General features: G+C 39.1%; 2 protein-coding genes across 2 annotated transcripts; one reads left to right on the forward strand and one right to left on the reverse strand.

The window, feature by feature from the left end:
- Positions 1-198: 198 nt before the first annotated feature.
- LOC148854071 (uncharacterized) lies at positions 199-3,137 on the reverse strand. Its single transcript, XM_088984825.1, has 4 exons — positions 2,355-3,137; positions 1,520-1,887; positions 828-958; positions 199-599 (listed from the first exon to the last, which is right to left on the reverse strand). The coding sequence occupies exons 1-4, from the start codon at positions 3,135-3,137 to the stop codon at positions 199-201; spliced, it is 1,683 nt and encodes a 560-aa protein (XP_088840951.1).
- Positions 3,138-17,612: 14,475 nt separating this feature from the next.
- LOC148854072 (putative inactive receptor kinase At1g27190) lies at positions 17,613-20,139 on the forward strand. The gene has a single exon (XM_088984374.1). The coding sequence runs from the start codon at positions 17,912-17,914 to the stop codon at positions 19,742-19,744; it is 1,833 nt and encodes a 610-aa protein (XP_088840500.1). The 5' UTR covers positions 17,613-17,911; the 3' UTR covers positions 19,745-20,139.
- Positions 20,140-21,561: the final 1,422 nt, after the last annotated feature.

A 21,561-nucleotide genomic window follows, 5' to 3' on the forward strand; every position in this document is an offset into this window, starting at 1 on the left:
AAAGCCATACTGTTTCAAGGCTGTCGTGGGTTTAGAAAACCAGCAACGAGGGGCCTGTTTCAAACCATAAAGCGACTTGTGCAACTTGCACACCTTACCAGGTAGTCTTGAAGCAAATGCAGGAGGCATCTTCATATACACTTCTTCTTGCAGATCTCCATGAAGAAATGCGTTCTGCACGTCCATCTGATGCAGTTCTCAGTTTCTAGCCGCAGCAACTGCAAGGAATGTCCAAACTGTAACCATCTTTGCCACATGCGCAAACGTTTCATTGTAGTCAATCCCTTCAACCTGTTTGTTTTCGAAGATCACCAAACGTGCCTTGTACCGCTCTATTGTGACATCTGAGTTGTACTTTATCTTGTAGACCCATTTACTTCCGAGAGCCTTCTTCCCTGGCGGCAAGTCCACCACTGTCCAAGTTCTATTGTTTTCTAAAGCTTCAATTTCCTTTCTCATTGCCTCTCTCCAACGAGAGTCCTTGACAGCCTCTAAATAACTCTGGGGCTCATGACTAGCTGTGACAGCTACTAAGAAAGAGCGGTGTCGCAAAGAAAATTTATCACAATTCACATACTGTGTTATAGGATAGGGAGTACCTGAGGAGTGAGATCAGTGAGATGAACTGGCAGAGGGGCTCAGACTATGGTTGGAACACCATGTGGTGTGTATGATGTAGTCCTTGAGACGACTGGAAGGATGCTTCATTCTATGGCCTCGTCCAAGTTGCTCATTCCCTGCTTTTGTTTCTTCCACAGAGCTCCCCCTTACATCATGCTCCCCTTCATTATTTTTACACCTGTCGCTTTGTTCTCTCTCTCTTTTACTTTCACTATCTTCTTCGTCATACACTTCAGTTTCCACCTGGTTATATTCAAGATTATCATCATTGTGTCCGTGTTTGACTTGTTTTTCTTCAATAGCATAGGGAAACTCAGTTTTTGAAAACACCACATCCCTGGAAACAAAATATTCAGTGTTTTCTAAGTCATAAACTCTCCACCCCTTCTTCCCAAAGGGGTATCCCACAAAGACACAACGTCTGGCTCTACTGGCAAACTTATCCCTGATACGATTTAGGCTTCGCGCATAACACAAACACCCAAACGTTCGTATATGTTTGTAGCTTGGTTTCTGCCCATACAACATCTCATACGGTGATTTTCCCAAAAGGAGAGTGGAGGGGGTCCTGCTGATCAAATAACCGGCCGTCATAACACACTCTCCCCAAAACTCAATAGGGAGATTAGCCTAAAACCTAAGGTCTCTAGCAACATTCAGTATATATCTATGCTTTCTCTCGACACGTCCATTCTGTTGCGGTGTTTCAACACATGAGGTCTGATGTATTATACATTGCTCAGAAAAATATTCCTTCAAGCAAGTAAATTCAGTACCATTATCATTTCTAACTATCTTCACCAAATTTTCATATTGGCGTTTAACCATAGTGAAGAAATTCCGCAGCGTTTTGCCCACTTCACTTTTGTCATTAAGTAAGAAAACCCAAACGGCTCACCGGAAATCGTCAACAATAGTAAAAAAATATGAGGCACCACAAGACGCCCGTACATAGTACAGACCCCATAAATCACAATGAATCAAATCAAAAGTCCCTTTAGCATTATTTTCACTAGAATCAAACGTACCTATTGTTTGTTTGGCTTTTGAACAAACACCACAAATCTGATTTCCACTACCACATCTAATGTTCAGATTAGGAAGAAGTTTAATTACTTTCTCGGAGGGATGACCCATTCTCTTGTGCCATAACTCGTATGAAGCTTCGACCTCTGCTTTATGAACCTTGTTTGAGTACACACCTTTGAAGCAGTAGAGCCCTCCGCGTAGTTCACCTGCACCAATCACCACCCTCGAAATGCGGTCCTGTATAACACAAAACTTATTAGTGAATTGAATATTACAATTCAATTCCTCTAATAATTGCGACACAGATATCATGTTACAATTCAAACGAGGAACATAAAGCACATTAGTAAGCTTCATGTGTTTATTTAAAATGACGGTCCATTTCTTTATTGCAACGACATGCTTTCCATCGGGCAATCCAACCTAACAACCAGCCACAGTCTCGGTATCATGCAAGTGATTCAAGTTCCCGGTCATATGGTGTGAGGCTCCTGTATCAATTATCCAATTCATACCTGTCAACTTCTCACTTGTGCTGGGTTTGCAAGAATTCAAGAGATTAAGAAAAGTGGACCACTGTTCATTAGTCAATCCATCGAATGCTGTACGATCTTCTTCTGTCGCGTGGATTGGTTCAGAAGTTTGCCCTACTGCTTACGCAGCATTTGCTCTTTGTACGCCTCCACGTCCACGACCAGTTTTGCCTTGTGTTCCTTGGCCTCGAGCTTTCCCACTTCCAGTAGATCTCGGTCGGTCCTCCCACAAGTCCGGGTAGCTGATGAGTTGAAAGCAACTCTCAGCCTCATGTCCTGTTCGTCCATAGTTTGTGCACACTCCAGATTCTCTTTTGTGTCGTGTCCCGTTCTTTTTGTGCCACCTTGTGCTTGTGCAGCAAAGCTCATCGCCTCTCTTTTTTCTTCTTTGCCGCGAGTCACGGTTCTTAGCCGCTCCTCTTGTATCACCATGGCATAGGCTTTGTTTAAGTTTGGCAGCGGATCAGTGCCTAGAATATTGGAACACACTGTTCCATATACTGTGTCATCTAAGCCCATTAGAAACTGATGGACTCTTTCTTCTTCTCGTCTCTTCTCCAGCTTTGCAACAATATAACAGTTGCAGCCTGCATAGACACATGTCGGAATTTGCTCGTAATTAACAAGTTCTTCCCAGACTTGTTTCAGTTTGCCATAATATGTCACGATTGGAAGACTGACCTGTTTGCTGTTCGCGAGATCTGCCTTGAGTTGCTGAACTCTTGGCCCATTGCCTACTGAAAACCGTTCTTTGATGTCATCCCATAGATCCTTCAATACCTCCATATACGTGATCGTAGAACGCAGGCTCGGTTCTATCGAGTTGAGGATCCAGGAAACCAGCATCGAGTTTACAGTCCACCTATCTTCCAATTCTGGCGAAGCATCTGTGGGCTGAGATATAGTCCCATCGAGAAATCCTATCTTCTTCTTGGCTCGGAGCACCATCCGCATTGCTCGAGCCCATTCTTCGTAATTATCTCATTTCAATTGAACTTGGGTAATTATATTACCCAGGTTGTCATTGGCAGTAGTATGGCGAGACTACCTTTTTGCTTCCGCCCTCACCTTCATTCTGCTTCTCTCTTCTATCCGCCATGACCAATCAGTCAAAGCAAGGTTTCTCAGTTTTCTTCTTGGTTTCAGCGAAGAACAGATACCAGCTTTGACAAACGGAAGTAAAGAGAGTTCTGCACAATCCTTGGAGATCTGTTCCGCGAACAGAGATCAGGAACGATCGAAATCTACAAACTCAGAATACTGTGATCGATCAGGAATGATCGAAATCTGCAAACTCAGAATGCTGTGATCGATCAGGAATGATCGAAATCTGCAAACTCAGAAGCTATGCGACGGTCGAATGTTCCGTGCTCTGACACCATGAGAAACTACAGTCGAAGGAAGATCTTTCTTTCTATATTCCTGAGAAACTACACAACCAAGACGGGACAAAGGAATGGAGAAAGCGGTGAAAATACTGAAGCCATCATTAGTTCTATCCGTATTCGTTCTCATATTCTCTGAAAATGCTGAAGCGAAGTTACATGGAGCATGCTTTTCCACTTGATGAGTTGAGAGGACACATTTGGTAATACCTTGCAAGTTTTTGCAAGTCAAGTAGGGTAGCAGTCTAAGGATCTGTGTTTTGGTTTTTATCTCTGATGTGGATAACAGTTCTCACTTTCCCTTTATCGGTTTTCTTTCTGGTGGTTGGGGGAAATTGCTTTAATTTTGGCGTACTTTGTTGCCGAGAAGTTTTTTCTTCTCCAAAATATCATCGTTGGAGTTGCGATTCATTTCCTCTTCTTGAATTTTTTCATCAGTTGAATTTTATTTAAAAAATTTGAGGAATAGTACAAAGCAAATTTGACACTTCATTTCTTTTCACGATACTTTTAAGACAATATATAAATAATAAGAATATAATTAATCAATTAGTTAAAGCATAAGAATAAGGATAGTTTAAGAAATTTTCCCTTAAACAACTCAAAAGGTACAGGCTCTAATCTCGCACCTATTACATGCTACAAGGAATTGGCGTAGTTTGATAAGGTGCACTGATCGAAATAGCTTCTTTTGATGCAAAGTAGCTTTTAAGATGAGATAATCTGGAACCCATTAATCTATAATTTCTGACACAAAACCATAAGAGCACTTGATCTCATTAATTGATTGATAAACAAGAAAATGGAAAGTTGGAAAGGAATATGCACAAGAGACGACCCATATTTTACAAAGCAATGCTACAAAAGAGTCTAATTTAAATAAAGCCAACAACCCCTTCAGCTATAGAGAAGGGAATAAAGGAAATCAACAAACAGACAAAAGGACTCAAAGCACTTGTTCAGGCACAAATATATATAGTATACATAATATCCCTATAACCATACTGATTTTGCTCTAATTAACAAAGCAGTTGATGAAGAAGAAACTAGAGATGAGATGAGCTATTTATAAATATATACTACTTCACTAGAAGTGGTTGTGGTTGGGGTGGCAATATCAGTGGATGTGGATCAGACTTTGGCATGTTGTGTGTTTTGTTTCGGTTCTTTTCATGAAATCTTTGAATAAAATCGGAAGCTCTGTCGTCAATGTTTGATCTTTTACTGATCACAAGTGAAGATCCATTGCCTTCAAACATCAAGTATGGAGGGGTTGTTGGACCCCTTTCTGGCTCTTGCTGTGACGACGACCTTTGGCTGCTTCCAGGATTAATGCTATTCGTCTTGCCATTAGCAGGAATCGCTCTGGTCGTAGCCCCAAGGCTCGCCTTTGACAGAGAGAAGGATGACACTCTGACGATGTTCATGGCCATCTTCATGGATTTCTCCCAGAGGGAGTACTTGTTGCGTCGTGGCTTGGTGGTCATGCCCACTCGCTGCTCTGTAGCCTGTGGCCTGTAGGTAGGAAGAGATGAGCTGATTGCGGATTAACTGAGAGATGGGTATTTTATATTTACATCAGCTATACATGAACCTTGCTTTTGAAGCAAATGATGAATAGACTAGAGAGACCATGCAGCTGACAATTTGTGGATTGAGTTGAGTACCAACACTACATAGCACCAAACACATTAACTTCTTCCTTACATCAGAAGAGAAATTCCCACAAGATCTTATTCCTGTGGGTTCCTTACGTATCTTTCCTTCCCCTGCCTGACACGTGCTACCATGTAATTGGTCCACGACGAGATGGTGTGGACCAATTGATCTCACAGGCCAAATGTGATCCAATCAAATGACCCAAACAATCCCATCTTATGAATGCCTAAAACGGGAAAGATCGTCAGGTGATTAGAAAATTAGTTCTATATACACATTATTGGATGACTACGACATACATAATCTGATGGGCATATTCCTGGATGAACTTTTCTTTTCTTTTCATTTTTAGGGGAAAAAAGAAATAGATTTAGATGGGATGTTATATTTATATTTATATATTAATAAAAAGGTACCCTAAATGCAAAACTGTATTCTAATTAAAAGAATGTATATAGATTCTTATTGGTTCAAATATAAAGGAAAAGGGAGTTCCGTTTCAACTTTATGTCGTTCATTCAGGACAATTCCAGCCCAAAGAGAAGGGAACTGATTCTGGGTTTTTTAAGTTAGCTTTGTTGCTAATCACATGTAAAATTAGCTCAGAGTTAGTGAACGCACGTGTTGTCTCTTGATTGCATATAACTAATATACTTAAAATATTAGTTTGGTTTGAGGGACGAGATTCTCCTCTAGTGCTTCTTTTCCTTTTCTTTACATTGTTGGGTTGGCTCATCTTTGTGGAAGGTCTCTCTTTATGCAACTTTCAAATTGCCTGCGGTAGGAAGTTGTAAATGGAATCCTGTTCCGTGGACTCCATCAATTAATGGTCTCTTAGGTTATGTTTGGTTTGAAAGAAAATGTAGGGATAGAGGTTTTGTTTTGTATAACTGATATATTAGATTGGTCTAGAATGTAACATCTTTGGTATGTATACTTTTCTTGGCCTTACCTCCAGTTCACTATCCAAGACTTTTAGTTCATTTGTTTTTTCCATTAGTACCATGTATTTTGGGCCTAGTGTCACTTTGGTATCTGAACTTTAAAATGCAATAATTCAGTACCTTAACTTTCAAAACATAACAATCTAGTATCTACTATTAATCAACCGTTAAGTGATACTTAAAAAATAAATAAGTTCCCTTCAAGTGTCATTTAATTTTCTTTATCAACCATCTAAACATTGACAAAAAATTAATATTCTCAAATTCATACCTCTTCTATTCAAGAAAGTTAGGGTCACCAGAATGCCCACTCAAATGTGACCCAACTTTCTTGAATGGAAAAGACAAAGATTTGGGTCTATTAATTTTTTGTCAACGTTTACATGGCTGATAAAGAAAATTAAATAACACTTGAAGGGTATTTGTATTTTTTTTTCAAATGCCACTTAACGGTTGATTAATAGCTAGTTAACGACAGGTTTGGATTGTCATGTTTTAAAAGTTTGGATACTGAATTGTTGCATTTTAAAGTTCGGGGACCAAAATGACACTAGACCCAAAGTACAAGTTATTAATCGGGAATTTTTCCTAAAATATAACATGTTGTATACTATGGGGTATTAAGTATTGACTGTTTAGACCTTTGTCCAATCCATCCCTGGCCCATGGGTCCAAACCCTCCAAACATCAATAATTCAATATAAATAAAGTGGTCAGTTTTCGTGGAATTGGGTAGTGGTTTAATCGATATAACATTAAACGGGATAGAATGAAAAATCAGGATTCAAGTAACTGATCCCATATGATTAGAATAAGACTTGGATGATGATGATGATGATTTAATGGCTAATCATGGCCTTAGATGTATTGTTATGACCCCACCGAAAATGGGCCACAGAAGTACATCAAAGGCTTTGATTTCATTGTTTTAGCGTGACCACATTACCACAAGAGGATTTGATTCAGATTGGATCCACATAATATGACCTCACCCAAACTTAGAACTCAGAAGAACTTATATATGCGTCAGGTTGGGCCAATGAGTATAACCAGGAACAAGTAAATGAAGACAAACTTAGAAGTATATGCATCTGGCATTAACACTTACAAACTCAATAAATTATTGCTACCCTAATACTTGGAATGGGGCCTCAAACCCCACTTTGGCTCCAGCCACATGACCCTGTCCATTAGATTCAGCTGCACTCTTGTTCTTAGTAAAGAAAGAAAGGATAAGCTAGGAATCCATTTTTGATGGCTTATAATATTGATGATTTAAGGGTTCTTTTCTTTCCCATTCACATTTTGTCCCTTTTAATTGTCTAGACAAAATAGTTGGAATAAAATAAAAAGAATATATGCCATGTAAATTGAATATTAATAGGAGTGCAATAGGAACACCAACTCTGTATAGTGAGAGTTAGGAGAAAAAACTCAAAAAGGTGAGACTCTTGTCATCACTACGATGTAATTCCTCATAGCTTTGCATTGAGGACTGTAAGCATCAGACCTTGTTTAAATAGCCCGATAATCTATAAGCTAGTGTCCTACCACCTCAATCATTTCACACGGTCACACCCTCTTTTTTGGCTCTGTCTTCCTTTTCATCGACCAGGAGATTGCTAGAGACAAAAACAGGGGAGACTATTGATCCCGTCACAGTCAAGGGAGCACGAAAGATTCAATCTTTGAAGAGCAATAATGAACAAAGAAAGCGAGAGAAAGAGAGAGATGTCCAGATAGATCAAACCAGAAAGTTGCACCAGCGGTAGTTCAGTGCATCTTGTCCTTTCTCTACTCTTAAACTTACTTTCAATTCAAGCCTCTGTCTCTTCGAGAAGATCTTTGTGACTTTCGTTCACTGTGTTGACTTCGACTACTCATTGTTCTTTTCGCCTGCTTTGCGAATTTCCAGAGAGAGAGAAAAAAAAAAGAGTTTGATGGAGGACGATTTGGCTCAACCCATGAACCTAAAACACGTGCACATGACTTGGCTTGGTGAACGAACAGTCCAACCTAGCAGCACGATCCTGACTTGGTACGGAGGAAACGCCAAGTCAAAGACAATCAACTCGCTGAGGGCTAATACCTCGGTGAGTCAGCCCCCCGCCAAGTTCGGAGAGCCCATGCTCTCCCCTAAGGGACACCAAGCTTTTACCCACCTGGGAAGGAGCACTTCAGTGCTTCTAAGCAGGGACCCATATGCCCTTAAGCACCCTAGCTTGTGGCAGCTCGGCGAGCCACATGAGGGAAGGTAGGAAGATCTCCTGCCCAACCGTCGTACCAGACAAATCTGGTGGCAGTAACCGTGTCCCTCGTCAGGCAGCATCGTGTCTGCCACCTTTAGAAGGTGTCCTATACCTGACAGACACGTACCTAGCGGTAACGGCCCTGCACGTGTCACCTCAGCCCTGCCAATAATGGTTGCGACAGATTGACAGTGACGGTTATACCTACCCTGTCAGAGGACGACGGGGAGAGGTAACAAATTTCTGCTATAAGGAGTTTAGCATCAAGGCAGGAAGGAGATGCATCTACGGTATGCATGCTATCTCACTCTTAGTCTTCATCTTCCTCTTTTGCTTCTCCTACCAAGTATTAACTTAATCATCGGAGTGTTCCTGCCGGGTAACTCCCTCCGGGAATTTCCTTCTTCTCAGGTATCTTCTAGGAGCCACGTGAGCGCCAGTTAGGAGTGATCGAATCACGCTACATCAGGGTTCATAAAAAACCTTGTTGAATTCAAACAACCCCAACTTTAAAGAACCTCATAACGAAGAACCCTACAAATCCAACAAGAGTCAACAAAGCGCTTGTCACAAAAAAGCAATCTTCTATGAGATCGCCATTCCCCATGAACCTTCTACCACCTCTTCAGCTTTGGATACCTTCTCTCGTGAATGTGAGCCAACATTTGGGGAAGGAGGGGGTTAATGGTGGTTTGGTATGGATTCTTTTTATTTGATAAGCTGTGTCATTGTCATCGTCAAATAACAGTATTTATCCCATTATGTTGATTCGTATGCATAGGTATTATTAAAAGTTGGTCTCGATTTATGTGCATGCAAAGCTTTTGTTTTAAACCTTCCCCCAATGGCTAAGTGTTTATTTATTGTACTTTAGCTGATGTGGTGCCTAATGGTGTCTAATGCCATCTATTTGTCAATAAATCCTAGAAAAACATTGATAAATCACTTTTTCTCAATTTTGCAGACAAATCATGTATAAACATTTATTTAATAAACACCCACAAACTAAACAAATACAATATTTACTTGTTCAAATTTTAATCAGCCCAATTAAGATCCAAATTCCACTTGTTTGTAATTGAATAAAAAATGGGTTCATCCCAATATGTTACAATCCTACCTGATATTTTTTAAGTATATTTCATTTGAATCTACATAAAATTAGAAAGTAGGTTTGAACATTTTTTGTTTACCAAACAAGTCTCATATAAGTCATTTTTAAGTCAGTGTCCATGATATACCGTATCAAAGCCATTTAACCATTCATATAATTCGTTCAATTGTTGGCAGGGGTGTCAACGGGAAAGGGTTTGGGTTGGACTCAATCTGAATCAAGACGAATTTAAACAAGTTAAATGATCCTATATAACATATTGAATTGGATCAGTCTAGACTTAATACTCTAAAGTATTTATTATTTATTAGATTGGATTGGACCTGGTCCATCTCGGATTTATATTAGACTGAGTTGAATAACATGAGTTAAGTCGTTGCTGGATATCTTTCTTTTAAAATGGTGTTAGCTTTTGAAGTATGGGACCAAAAATATATTTCTGGATTATGACAGTAAATAATTACATGCTAATCTATACTATATTTTAAAATGCGATTGTCCATGTCAGATTCCTTATATTGCTTTCCAACCTTTTCAAGAATTTTATGATTTTGTTTAAATAGAAAAAGTAAATATAAGACTATTTAATCACCCAACACCAAGAAACAAAATATAATATAAGTATATATATTTTTATAATAATAATAAAGAGTAATTGACATTCCCAACCAAAAAGGCTAGAACCAACTTAAACATCATTTTGACTGCTGAATCCTTGTTGCAAAAGTCTGATTATCTACTCTGGTTTGAGTTTAGCAACATCCCTTCTAACTTGGGGAGAATTCTAATGAAAAGGTGGGTTTCTGAAAACGTACAATTGTCCAATTTCAATGGCCTCCTTAATTATATGGGACAGTTATGGACTTACGGTAGAGCTCATTTTGGCATGTTCACTTTTGCTACAACAAATCAAGATGGGAATCGGGATCTCCTGCACTTAGTGCACTCACATTCAGTTTGTATGACATGTCCCGTCAAATGTGAGCATTTTTCTCACATGTAATGTAAAGGGACGCCTGTTACAGACCCAATGGAAGTGTATGACAAATGCAGAAAGAAAAAAAAGTGGAGCAGAACCGATCCTGACCACCCCAAAGATGATGGTCATTGCATGTTTTGATTGACGCATTGCATTGGATTTCAGCAAAAGTGAATTCACCTCAGCCACTATGTGAAATGTTTACATTCTTACCCCTACGGCTGTATTGCAAATGCTAATCACTCATTTGGTTATGACATGGAAAAAGCATATATTTGGCTCGAGGAAGAATTCATTGAGAAGGAATTCCTCTCAAGGTCGCATCCCCTGAAAAATGGATTGACTGGGCCAAAACTTGTAAATTGGTGTCCCATAACATCTTAATTAATGGATCTCTAATGAGAACTTTTTTTCTCACTTAGAGGAATTAGGCAAGGAAACTCTCTCTGCTCCTATATTTGAGTGTCAAGTCCGGAGAAGTGGTCCACATATTTCGACCCTTCAATTTATAGATGATTGCCTTATTAACTTAAAAAAAAAGTACCATTCCAATGTGATTAAATTCAAGGAAGTTTTTAATTTGTTTATCAATGCTTCTGATCCTTGCCCAAACTTTGCTAAGTCGGCTCTTAGATTCTCCAAAAACATCCTTTTTTGGACTGCAAAAAGATGTTGTCTAGATTGACAAGAATTCTTCTTGATTCTAAGTTTGATTCTTATCTAGGTGACCCCATGAATTCAAGAAGGGTGACAAAGAGAAACTTTTAGGCTGTTTGGTTTGAAGGAAAAGTAGGAGAAGGAAGAGAAGAGTGGGGAAACCTATATAAAATTTGTAAAGATTTTTCTACTTTTTTCTTCAAACTAAATATAGCCTTAATGGGCTAAGAAAGAAAATCAATAATAAACTTGTGGGATGGAAAAAAGAAGTCTCTCTCTCTTTCTCTCTCTCATGAGTTAGAATAAAGTGTGCATGTCCAAAAGATGGGATGGTTGGGAATTGAAAAATCTCAATTTGATAAATGATGCAAACCTAGAGAAGATGGGATGAAAAATTATCAAAGATAGCAATAACCTATGGGTGAGAGTGGTGACAAAATAAATACACAAGGAAAGATGACTTTTGGAATGCTAAGAAGAAAAATGGGATATCTTGGACTTTGAGAGGTATTTTGCAATCTAGAGCTATTCTTAAAAGAGGTATGGGCTGGGTTGTGGGGGATGGCATATTGATCCATTTTTGGAAAGATAGATGGCTGGATGATTCTTCTATTGTTGAATTGATGGACCTTGTAACCCCGAGCAATGAGTACATTGATGATTTGGAAGGAAAATCAAATATGTAATATTGGAGCAAGATTAAAACCATTTTCCTCCCATCTGGATCAAAAGAAGATAATTTAATTTGGAGGCTTAATTTCAAAAGGTAAATTTACCATAAAATCAGCCTATAATAAAGCCTATTTAATGGGTTGGGGTTCGGGTGGTCCTTGTTTGGCTCTTATCAAGATTTGGAGTGTAAAGCTCCCCAAAAATTAAAGCATTTTTATTCGTACTTCTTAATTATAGGCTTCCTTCAAAAGCCTTTCTCACTGGTAGAGATGATGAGGAACTTGACCATATTTTTAAAAATCATATTGCTCCTTCACAAAGCAGATTTGGATGTTAGTGGGGCCGAATATCTTGGATCCGGAAGATAATGATAGATCAGATCTATTTTGGAGCGGTGGAACAAGATGGGTCAAAAATATAATCATTCAGATCCCTCGATTATTCTTGAGCAAGCTCCCTCTACCCTTGCCAATTTAAATTTAAGCAATGTTTCAAATACTGTGATTAGCAGTAATAGAGAATGGAATCGATTGTAGAGGGGACGATCAAATAAAATTTTGATGCCTCCCGAAATGAGAATGGGTTTTGTTCAATTGCTTCTATTGTCAGAAATCATCTTGGCAATGTTTTGGGTACAAAGGCTTATTGTTATTGGCATCACGACCATTAATCTTGATGAAGCTTGGACTGCTTGAAAAGCCCACAATATTGTCATTTTCTACCTTAAAAAAAAGATCGAGATTCTATAGAAATTAAAATTCATAGTTGAATAATGTCTCTATTCTTTGTAGTTTTGGTGTGGATGGTTGGACCGGAAAATCAGAAATTGGTTTCGTTTTATTTTAGAATTGTCATTTTGGCCAGAAAACTGCTGATTTAGGTGATTAAACCATTCGAATCATTAATTTTTTATCAGAACGGGTTATTTATTTGGTTAAAACGATTAAACCATTCAACCTAAAAACCAGACCCCTAAATGATTCGTTGTCCGATTCAATTTAAGAAAAAAAAAAAACCTTGTATGACATGATGTTTTTGGTAATCACACCACATTACATGATTTTAGAACATCAAAATATTACAAAGCTTGAGGTCCCAATACCAAAGTTTAAAATTCCAATATGACATGTACGGTATGGTATTTTTTACTTATCGATGTGCCTATTCTAAGGCCATTTTTAAAAAATTTTTAACAATTTTTTGTAATATTTTTTAATAATTCAAGAGCATAAAAATAACACCCTCTGAAATTTTGAAAAAAATTAAAAATAAAAGTCAAAATATAAATAATAGTAGAGTGTATTGGTGTTTTGAACCTTGCCCACGACTATGCCTTTTATTGATTTTTTTTTTCATGCTAAAACACCTATGCAATAGAGTAGTTGATGGTCCAATGCCGTCGTGAGGGAAGAAAAAAAAGAAATAAAAAAAACCGCTTTCTATAGGGGGTGTTGCCATCCGAGTAGGGATTTCCTGCCCATGCCTACCTATAATACATTACCCCTGTGAATTAGGAACATCTCCCCCTGTATAATATTATGTTGACGATGAGATGTTCTCCATGTATGGTTGCAATAAATGTGGGCAGAATTTTCATGGGCAAGAGATTGGGACTCATTGCATCCATCCCTGATTATATTGCTCCATATTTTTTGATGGATCGACTATGCTTATATCTCTAATTATTTTCTGTGAAACCAAACACATTCTAATATGCCACCACCTCTTGACTCTTCCCCTCAACTCTCTATTTCTCTCCTCTTGGATCAAACCAAGAGAAGGATGGTCCCTGCAACCAGCATAAGCAGTATCTGGACCCAACAATAGGAAGGGCTGAAGAGCTGAATCCTACAGGCTACAGGGCTGCACAGCCTACACCCCAGGGTTAGAGAGATAAAACCATGGTTTTTAAAACTGGATCGAACTGGATGGTTGGACCAAAGAAACCTGAAATCAGTCAAATGATTGGTTTCAGTTTTCTTTAAAACCGAAAATTTACTCAAAACCTTTGATTTTGGCCAATAAACCGTTGAACCGAATAATTAATTGTTCGAATAGTTTTGACTATTTTTTATTTTTTTATTATTTTTTGTCAGAACAGACCAACAATTCGATGCAGTAACCAGACCCCTGACCGATTAGGTCTCCAAATTGTTTTTAAAAACCACGGTAAAAACACAAGGCCTCGCACGTGGATACAGTTACAGGAGTCTATGGTACTAAACTGCAAAAAGAAAGAAAAAAAGTACTCCGACGAAAATGTCGCAAAAAGTTGAACCTCATCACAAGAGCAATGAATGAAACCTTTCTGGCCCTCCAGGATTTGTAGATCAAGTGGTCCCCTTGAAATGAAACCCAGACTGCAGTTTTTTGAAACTTTTGAACAATTGATTGGGTGCTTCATTTTCGGCATCTGTAATTGGGAGGAAGGAAGAAAATGAGAATCATAAAAGATAAAACACCCACATATTCATCTCTCTTGTTCATGCATCTGTAATTAACTCTCATTTTGTTCCTGTTTCAAGTGTATCTTGAAATGGGAGGAAGGAAGAAAATAGAAATCATCGTTTTTTTCACCAATAGCATGGACTTAAGTTTGAGGGGACAGATTCACCATTTGCTGCTCTTATCCAAGGGGGTATCCGATGCCAAAATCTGTCCATTCCTGATTCGAATCCATTAAATTTGATTTCTTTTATCCATCATTGGAATAACTGATGGGACCTACTAATATATTATTCCAATTCAGTAGTAATTTTTTTTCCCTTTTGCCATTATGAATATCAAGAGGGGGAAATGGTTGGACCAGTGTGGCTTCACCAAACCAAAGGACGCTATTAATCTTTGACAATTTAACGCAAAAATAGCTTTTCTTCAATTCAAACCCGTATTCTTTTCCATCAAGCAAGTGTCTTCTGCCTTTATTTTTTTTCTTTTGTTAATTTATTATATCTGAGATTGAATAAAATTCTGGTCAAGAAATCAGGGCGCAACTAATTGACTTTTTTTTTTCCCTTAAATTATTGTTTAGAGGAATATGTGTTTTAAAAAGAAATTGTGAGTGTATTTTTGTGCCAAGGTTATGTTTGGTTTGACAACAAAAATAAGAGAAAAAAGAGTAAGGTGGTATCTGATAATACTTTTCATATGTTGAAGTGCAAACCATTTGGTAAGATACTTTTGCTTAATGTTCTGTGTCGGACACATTTCAAAGTAAACCACTGAACATGATAGTTGCTCAGTGGACTGTGAAAGGTATACGTCCCATATATTTTGTTAAACCTCATCACGTTCATGGAGAGACAGGATTCGATCATGAATTCTTCTCTACATTCTAGGGGATTCGAGTCTCATTCTTAGGGGCAGGCAGCAGGCTTCTCCTTGCCTTTTTTTTTTTTTTTTTTTTTTCCATTTAACTAGCGAAGAAAGAGAAAATTTTCTCTTGCGGTCCTCTTCCTTCCAATGGAAACTGCCACATGTCAGTTATTAGGTCAATATTGCTTATTTGCTGCTGCTGGCTGCTGGTGCTTAGTTAGTCGCCTACGCCCACCCCTGGACTGCCACTTGCCAAACACTTCATTCAGAATCATGGCACCGATGGAACTCAGCCTAAAAAACTATATAATATCTTTTAGGATTGACTTCACATTCCAGTTGTAGCAGGGAGGGAGACGAGGTTGAAAGCAAAACTGGAACATACGTGGGATGATGCAATAACCAACATCCTTCCTTTCTTTTGGTTTCTCTGCCTTCGATTTTCCTGGTCCCAGTCTCCCGGTCCCAGATTGTGATGAACCGTTGTTTGCCAATTAACAAATAATACAATCCGGTTTGGGGCAGTGTTTTACTGTTTTTTGTTTTGAATAGACTTTTCATTCATTTTTACTGGGTGAACTGTCCGGTTGAACCACTCACCTTTAAAATATCATCATCGCACATCGCTATCTTTAATTTTTTTCCGTTTCACACGGCTGACGAGTGACGACTGATTTTTAGTCATGATGGCTCTTCCTTCAATCTTGTTTCTACTTTCCAATTTCCATGTTTCAATTGACATTTTTGCCCTTCCAGCGTGCAGCCCATTCCACAAGTAATGGGAATTAGGAAAGATAAATGGTTAGTCACTTAGTCGCACACGCAGGCACGATAAGAATACAGTGGCACCACCACCTACGTACTCTCGTCTACCACTCATCAAGTCAAAACTCAAAACCGAAGACCCCCCTCCAATAGTCCCAAGTGAAGTCTCAAACTTTGAGTTGGACCCAAATGTTTCCTGTGTCCAACTCTCAACTCCCTACGTGTTTCCTTTGCTTTGCTGTTGTGAAATGTAACAACATGGATGGTGGATCACTCCTCTTCCTTGCTCCTTTGTGTCGTCCTATTGCCTTTTTAAAAAACATTATCCTGATGAATTTCCTGTTTAAACGCCAGCACACCCCCCCCCCCCCACTCCAATGAACGATGCAGCTGCATTGTCACCAGTTCAATTTCTCTGTCAAATTAGCTAGCTGCTACGTTGTTGTTGATTGGTACTCGTACTACATCTTGTTTCGGGTTTACATGCTGTACCTCATCTCACGCCTCACGGGATTCATCCCGCCCTTGTTCACTTTTTTGTTTTTTCATATTAAAATTATATTGGAAAAATGAATGACCAATTATAATTTATAAATATCCCTTTGTACCATAGGATTCGTGATTTTTCATTTGTTATAAAAACCTTCTAAGCTTTCTCACTTTACCACAAATACCTCCTAATCGTTTAAGTTAAGTTAGATGATGAAATATGTTCAATTACCAAAACGTTTGCCTATACCTTTTTATTTTATTTTTTCTCTTAAATCATTACATTGGCATAGAAAAAAGTTGTTGATTCAATGCCTTTCTTCATCTAAAAATACAAAAAAAATTATCCACTCTATTCTCTAATTAATCATTAAAAAACGAAATCATAAATTTATATCTATTGGAGTGAAATCGCTGCCATTTCATTTGAATATTTAGCCAGCAAGGATAGGATATATTAGAGAGAAATTGAGAGGACTTCATTGTCATATTTAGAAAATTAATCGAATTTAAGAGGATATTTATCAATAATAAGGGAGGAACTTGTTAATTTTATCAAAAATGAAATTTCATTGGCATATGCTGCAGTGCTGCATGTTTTATTTTTGCCTTGTTTTTATTATTTTACGTGGACGCGTGTCCCAATGCACACACCCAATTAAAGGGAGCTTGTAAAGTTGTAGCCTTCGCCCTTCGTACTGTTACTACTACTCGATAGTTGTTGATAACTTGCAACGAGATACGACACACAGAATTCCAAATATGAAGCGGATCATAACCCAATTAAAGGACCACTTTCGAAACCGAAACGGAAACAGTTTCCAAAAAATAACCCGGGGGTACTGGGATACTGCCATACTGGGGGGATTCCAGTTCCACCGAATTGAAATTCCATCACCACACGAATGAAATGATGAAAAATTGAATGGGCTTTCGGTAATTTTTGTACTTCCCAAATCCGAAACACTAGATTGGTTGTCTGAAAAGCAGCAAATATGGGACTCATAATGGTTCGTGAAAAGTGGGAACTTGAAAGAAGGAAAAAAAATAATAATAAAGTTTCAGTTTCGTCACGAACGGCCGAATCGGCAACCCCCTCGGGTTTTTTTTTTTTTTGATTAATTTAAATAAATAAATTCCTCAACAAAGAAGAAGAAACAGTCCACGTTTGATAGTCAAAGCTGTAATTATCAATTGCACCACATCGAATTCAACAAAAACAAGCCTAAAACCCGAAAGCAAGATACAATCCAGTCCTTCCCTCAAGTGTGAAGACTCTCTATTTCTCTACCTCTCTCCTCACCCCGCGCTCTCTCTCTCTCTCTCTCTCTCTCTCTCTTCTGATTTCAGAACTGGAGTCAATTCGCCGCTCATACTTCTGTTCTTCGACTACTCGCCACCATCAAAAACTACCATCGGATCATTCTATAGATATTGAAACCCTAGCCCCAACCTGAACTGCTCGAGGACGAGGAGAAGAGAGTCTTCCTCCCTTTCGCCATGGTGAGATCGAGAGATCGATCCCAGCTGTTTCTTCTCCTCCTCTCCGCCATGATTTTCGCCTCTATGGCTATAGAGGACGATGTGAAGTGCCTTACTGGCGTCAAGAACTCGCTCAGTGATCCTCAAGGGAAGCTCAGTTCTTGGATTTTTTCCAATAACTCGGTCGGTTTCCTTTGCAAGTTCGTCGGCGTCTCGTGCTGGAACGAGAGGGAGAATCGTCTCATCCGACTCGACCTCCCTGCAATGAATCTCGCCGGGCAGATCCCCGATTCTTTGCAGTACTGTCAGAGCCTCCAGGGTCTCGATCTCTCCGGTAACAAACTTTCTGGTCAGATCCCTTCTCAAATTTGCACCTGGATGCCCTACCTCGTTACCCTAGATCTCTCCAACAACGACTTCTCTGGTCCGATCCCTCCTGAGCTCGTCGATTGCAAGTTTCTCAATAGTCTTAACCTTGCCAACAATCGTCTCTCTGGTTCAATCCCTTATGAGCTCTCCCGTCTTACTCGTCTCAAGAAGTTCTCGGTTGCTAATAACCGTCTCTCCGGTACGATTCCCTCCTTCTTTTCCGATTTCGATGCCGTTGGCTTCGACGGCAACAACGGGCTCTGCGGTAGGCCTCTTGGGTCCAACTGTGGTGGTTTGAGCAAGAAAAATCTCATCATTATCATTGCTGCTGGCGTTTTTGGTGCCACTGTCTCTTTGCTGCTGGGTTTCGCACTTTGGTGGTGGTGCTTTTTCAGGTCAAGTCGTCGCCTTCGCAGGAGGAAGTATGGGACTGGAAAATATGAAGATAGCAGTTGGGTGGAGCGCTTGAGGGCTCACAAGTTTGCTCAGGTTTCGTTGTTCCAGAAACCCCTTGTGAAGGTCAAGTTGGCGGATTTAATGGCAGCTACCAATAATTTTGATCCAGAAAACATTATCATCTCCACAAGAACTGGTATTTCCTATAAGGCAGTTCTGTCGGATGGGTCGGCCCTTGCCATTAAGCGTCTCAACACTTGTAAGCTCACTGAGAAGCAATTCCGCTCTGAGATGAACAGATTAGGGCAGCTTAGGCACCCGAATTTGGTACCCCTTCTGGGTTTCTGCGTAGTAGAAGATGAGAGACTTTTAGTTTATAAACACATGCCTAACGGAACTCTGTATTCTCTGTTGCACGGTTCTGCCATTACAAACACTGAGCACAATTCGTTGGATTGGCGAACGAGGCTTAAGATTGGCAAGGGTGTGGCGAGGGGCCTCGCTTGGCTTCATCACGGCTGCCAACCCCCTTTCCTGCACCAGAACATAAGTTCCAATGTAATTCTCCTTGACGAAGACCTCGATGCTCGGATTACTGATTTCGGACTCGCAAGGCTCATGAGTTCTGCTGATTCTAACGATAGTTCTTTCGTCCATGGGGATTTCGGAGAGTTTGGTTATGTGGCTCCCGAGTACTCGAGCACCATGGTTGCCTCACTGAAAGGAGACGTTTATGGGTTGGGCATAGTGCTTCTGGAGTTGGTGACTGGACAAAAGCCACTTGAAGTAAGTAAAGCTGAGGAAGGGTTCAAGGGTAATCTTGTAGATTGGGTCAATCTGCTTATAAGCTCTGGTCGAATCAAGGATGCCATTGACAGGTCTCTCTTTGGAAGGGGCCACGACGATGAAATTCTGCAGTTTCTGAGGGTTGCATGTGGTTGTGTGGTTTCTAGGCCCAAGGACAGGTCTTCTATGTACCAGGTTTACCAGTCCTTGAAGAACATTGGTGAAGGCCCGGATAGTTCAGAACAGTTTGATGAATTTCCACTTATCTATGGTAAACAAGATCCAGACCATCAGGATTAACTTTGAGGGTGAATCTATGAGATGCTTGGAAAAGAATTTCAGGTGTTGAAGATTTGCAGTCTTACAGCATCAAAGCATCATCTTAGTACTAGGTTGTGCAGCCTTATTGAGTAAATGGTATGATTTTCAATTCACTAGGCTTTTCCTGTTACCATCCCCATTTGTTGGATTAAGTTGTATAATACAAGAAATTCCGTGGACTGTATCTTTTCCATCCCTGGAGAACCCCTTTCTCTCATTCTAGCAAAGGAACTTATTAAGGACTTTGATGTTTGAAAAATGTACCTGCTAGAATTTTTAGAGATCCATGTTGGAGATTATTCCAGGAATTTTTATGCATTTCCATGTTGATATTTTTTTTTCTTTTGCTTAAGGGAAGCTTATTTATCATGCAACATAATCTCGATTTAACGTGATTATCTCTCTCTCCTTGATCTTATGAATGCTTATTTTTATCCTACTGCTTTATGATCCAATCATCTCTATTTTCATGCTATTAGATTCTATGATATTTAATGCATTCTCTAGGATCATTGGATTCTTTCACTATAAATGTTCAGATTGAAAACAAAACGGTGTTTGGCCTACCAAAACAAACTTGACTCCCTTTGCATGCTCCTATAGAATCTGATCCCATATGGTTCTCAATAAGTTTGTCTGTGAAGATAATTTTACAGAACATATTATTTCATCACTGATTATCCAACCTTATTAGTATTATCTTCTAGTGGTTTATTTTCCCTAAACATTGACCTTTGTGTCTTTGAGTTCAATCGATACCTTAAAGTCTCTGTACTTTGTGGCTATGCATGCTAAGCCTCAAATGTTGGGTCTTCACTGTTGCATCTTCCGTATCTGTAGGCTCAGTACCCCTAAAAGGAAAGAATGATGCATCAATGTCATCTAATAGGCGTTTTTCTGCCGTTCAATGATATCATGAAACAGGCAATAGAAAGATCAAAAGAAAAAACTTGTACCTGTAATCAGGCACAATAAGATGATTAGAACCATTTTGCTTGCTATACTTGCTAGGCAGAACAAATAAAATGTATCCAGAAAACAAGGACTGATGGGGGTCGTTTGATGACTGCCGATTTAGCTGAATGGGTTGCATATTGATTTGTTTTTTAGTGAATAGCATAGTCATATTAGTGGAAGTTGTAAACCTGGCATGCCATTCAACAATTGAGAACTTGTGCCCAACTTAAATACTTATTCACTAAAAGACAAGCTGAAAAGCCATTCGGTTCAGCCTATTCAGCTGTTTTCAAATGGTCCCTTCATCCCTTGGTGATTAACAACTACCTTGCCTTCTGTTAAGGCCACAGTAATTACTAAAGATTACATCCTGAGCCTGAAAAACATAATTGCCCGTGCAGGTCTAGTTATTTGGATCAAAAGCAATGTTACATTACTTGAGGATATTTCTTGTGGCATTTTATATTCGTTCCAGCCTATATTATTGCTAGTGAGTTAGAATACGAAGCCGTTACCGTTTCGGCCAGATTGAGAATTCTTTTAAACATAGTGAAGATTAGTAATGCTGTAATGCATTGACAATTGTTATCTTATGACCATTAGACAGTGGGGAGGGGGAGGGATGTATTTTGTATTTTGGTCCTGACACAAGTTTTGTTTGGAATTTGTTTGGAAGGGATATATTTGCCTGCTCTAATTTGCAGGTAATAGAATTTTCATGTTTGAACATTGTTCACTAGAGCTAATGCTGCATGGACTTTGCTTTGTTAAATGGATGGAGTAATGCCTTGTGTATGCAATGTTTTTCTTTTCCCCCCCCCTGTTCTGTGTTTAACATA

Source organism: Nelumbo lutea, chromosome 4 (assembly GCF_056320005.1).
Source record: "Nelumbo lutea isolate HS-2025 chromosome 4, American lotus-T2T, whole genome shotgun sequence".
NCBI lineage: Eukaryota > Viridiplantae > Streptophyta > Magnoliopsida > Proteales > Nelumbonaceae > Nelumbo > Nelumbo lutea.

Bases quoted from the DNA above. Each gene is read 5' to 3' on its own strand.
- LOC148854071 (XM_088984825.1), bottom strand. From the start codon at position 3,137: ATGCGGATGGTGCTCCGAGCCAAGAAGAAGATAGGATTTCTCGATGGG. The intron at 1,888-2,354 runs GCAAAACTGGTC...TGTGTTATACAG, and splicing joins TCGAGGCCAAGGAACACAAG to GACCGCATTTCGAGGGTGGT. The intron at 959-1,519 runs GTGAGCCGTTTG...TTTTGTTTCCAG, and splicing joins ACTATTGTTGACGATTTCCG to GGATGTGGTGTTTTCAAAAA.
- LOC148854072 (XM_088984374.1), top strand. From the start codon at position 17,912: ATGGTGAGATCGAGAGATCGATCCCAGCTGTTTCTTCTCCTCCTCTCC.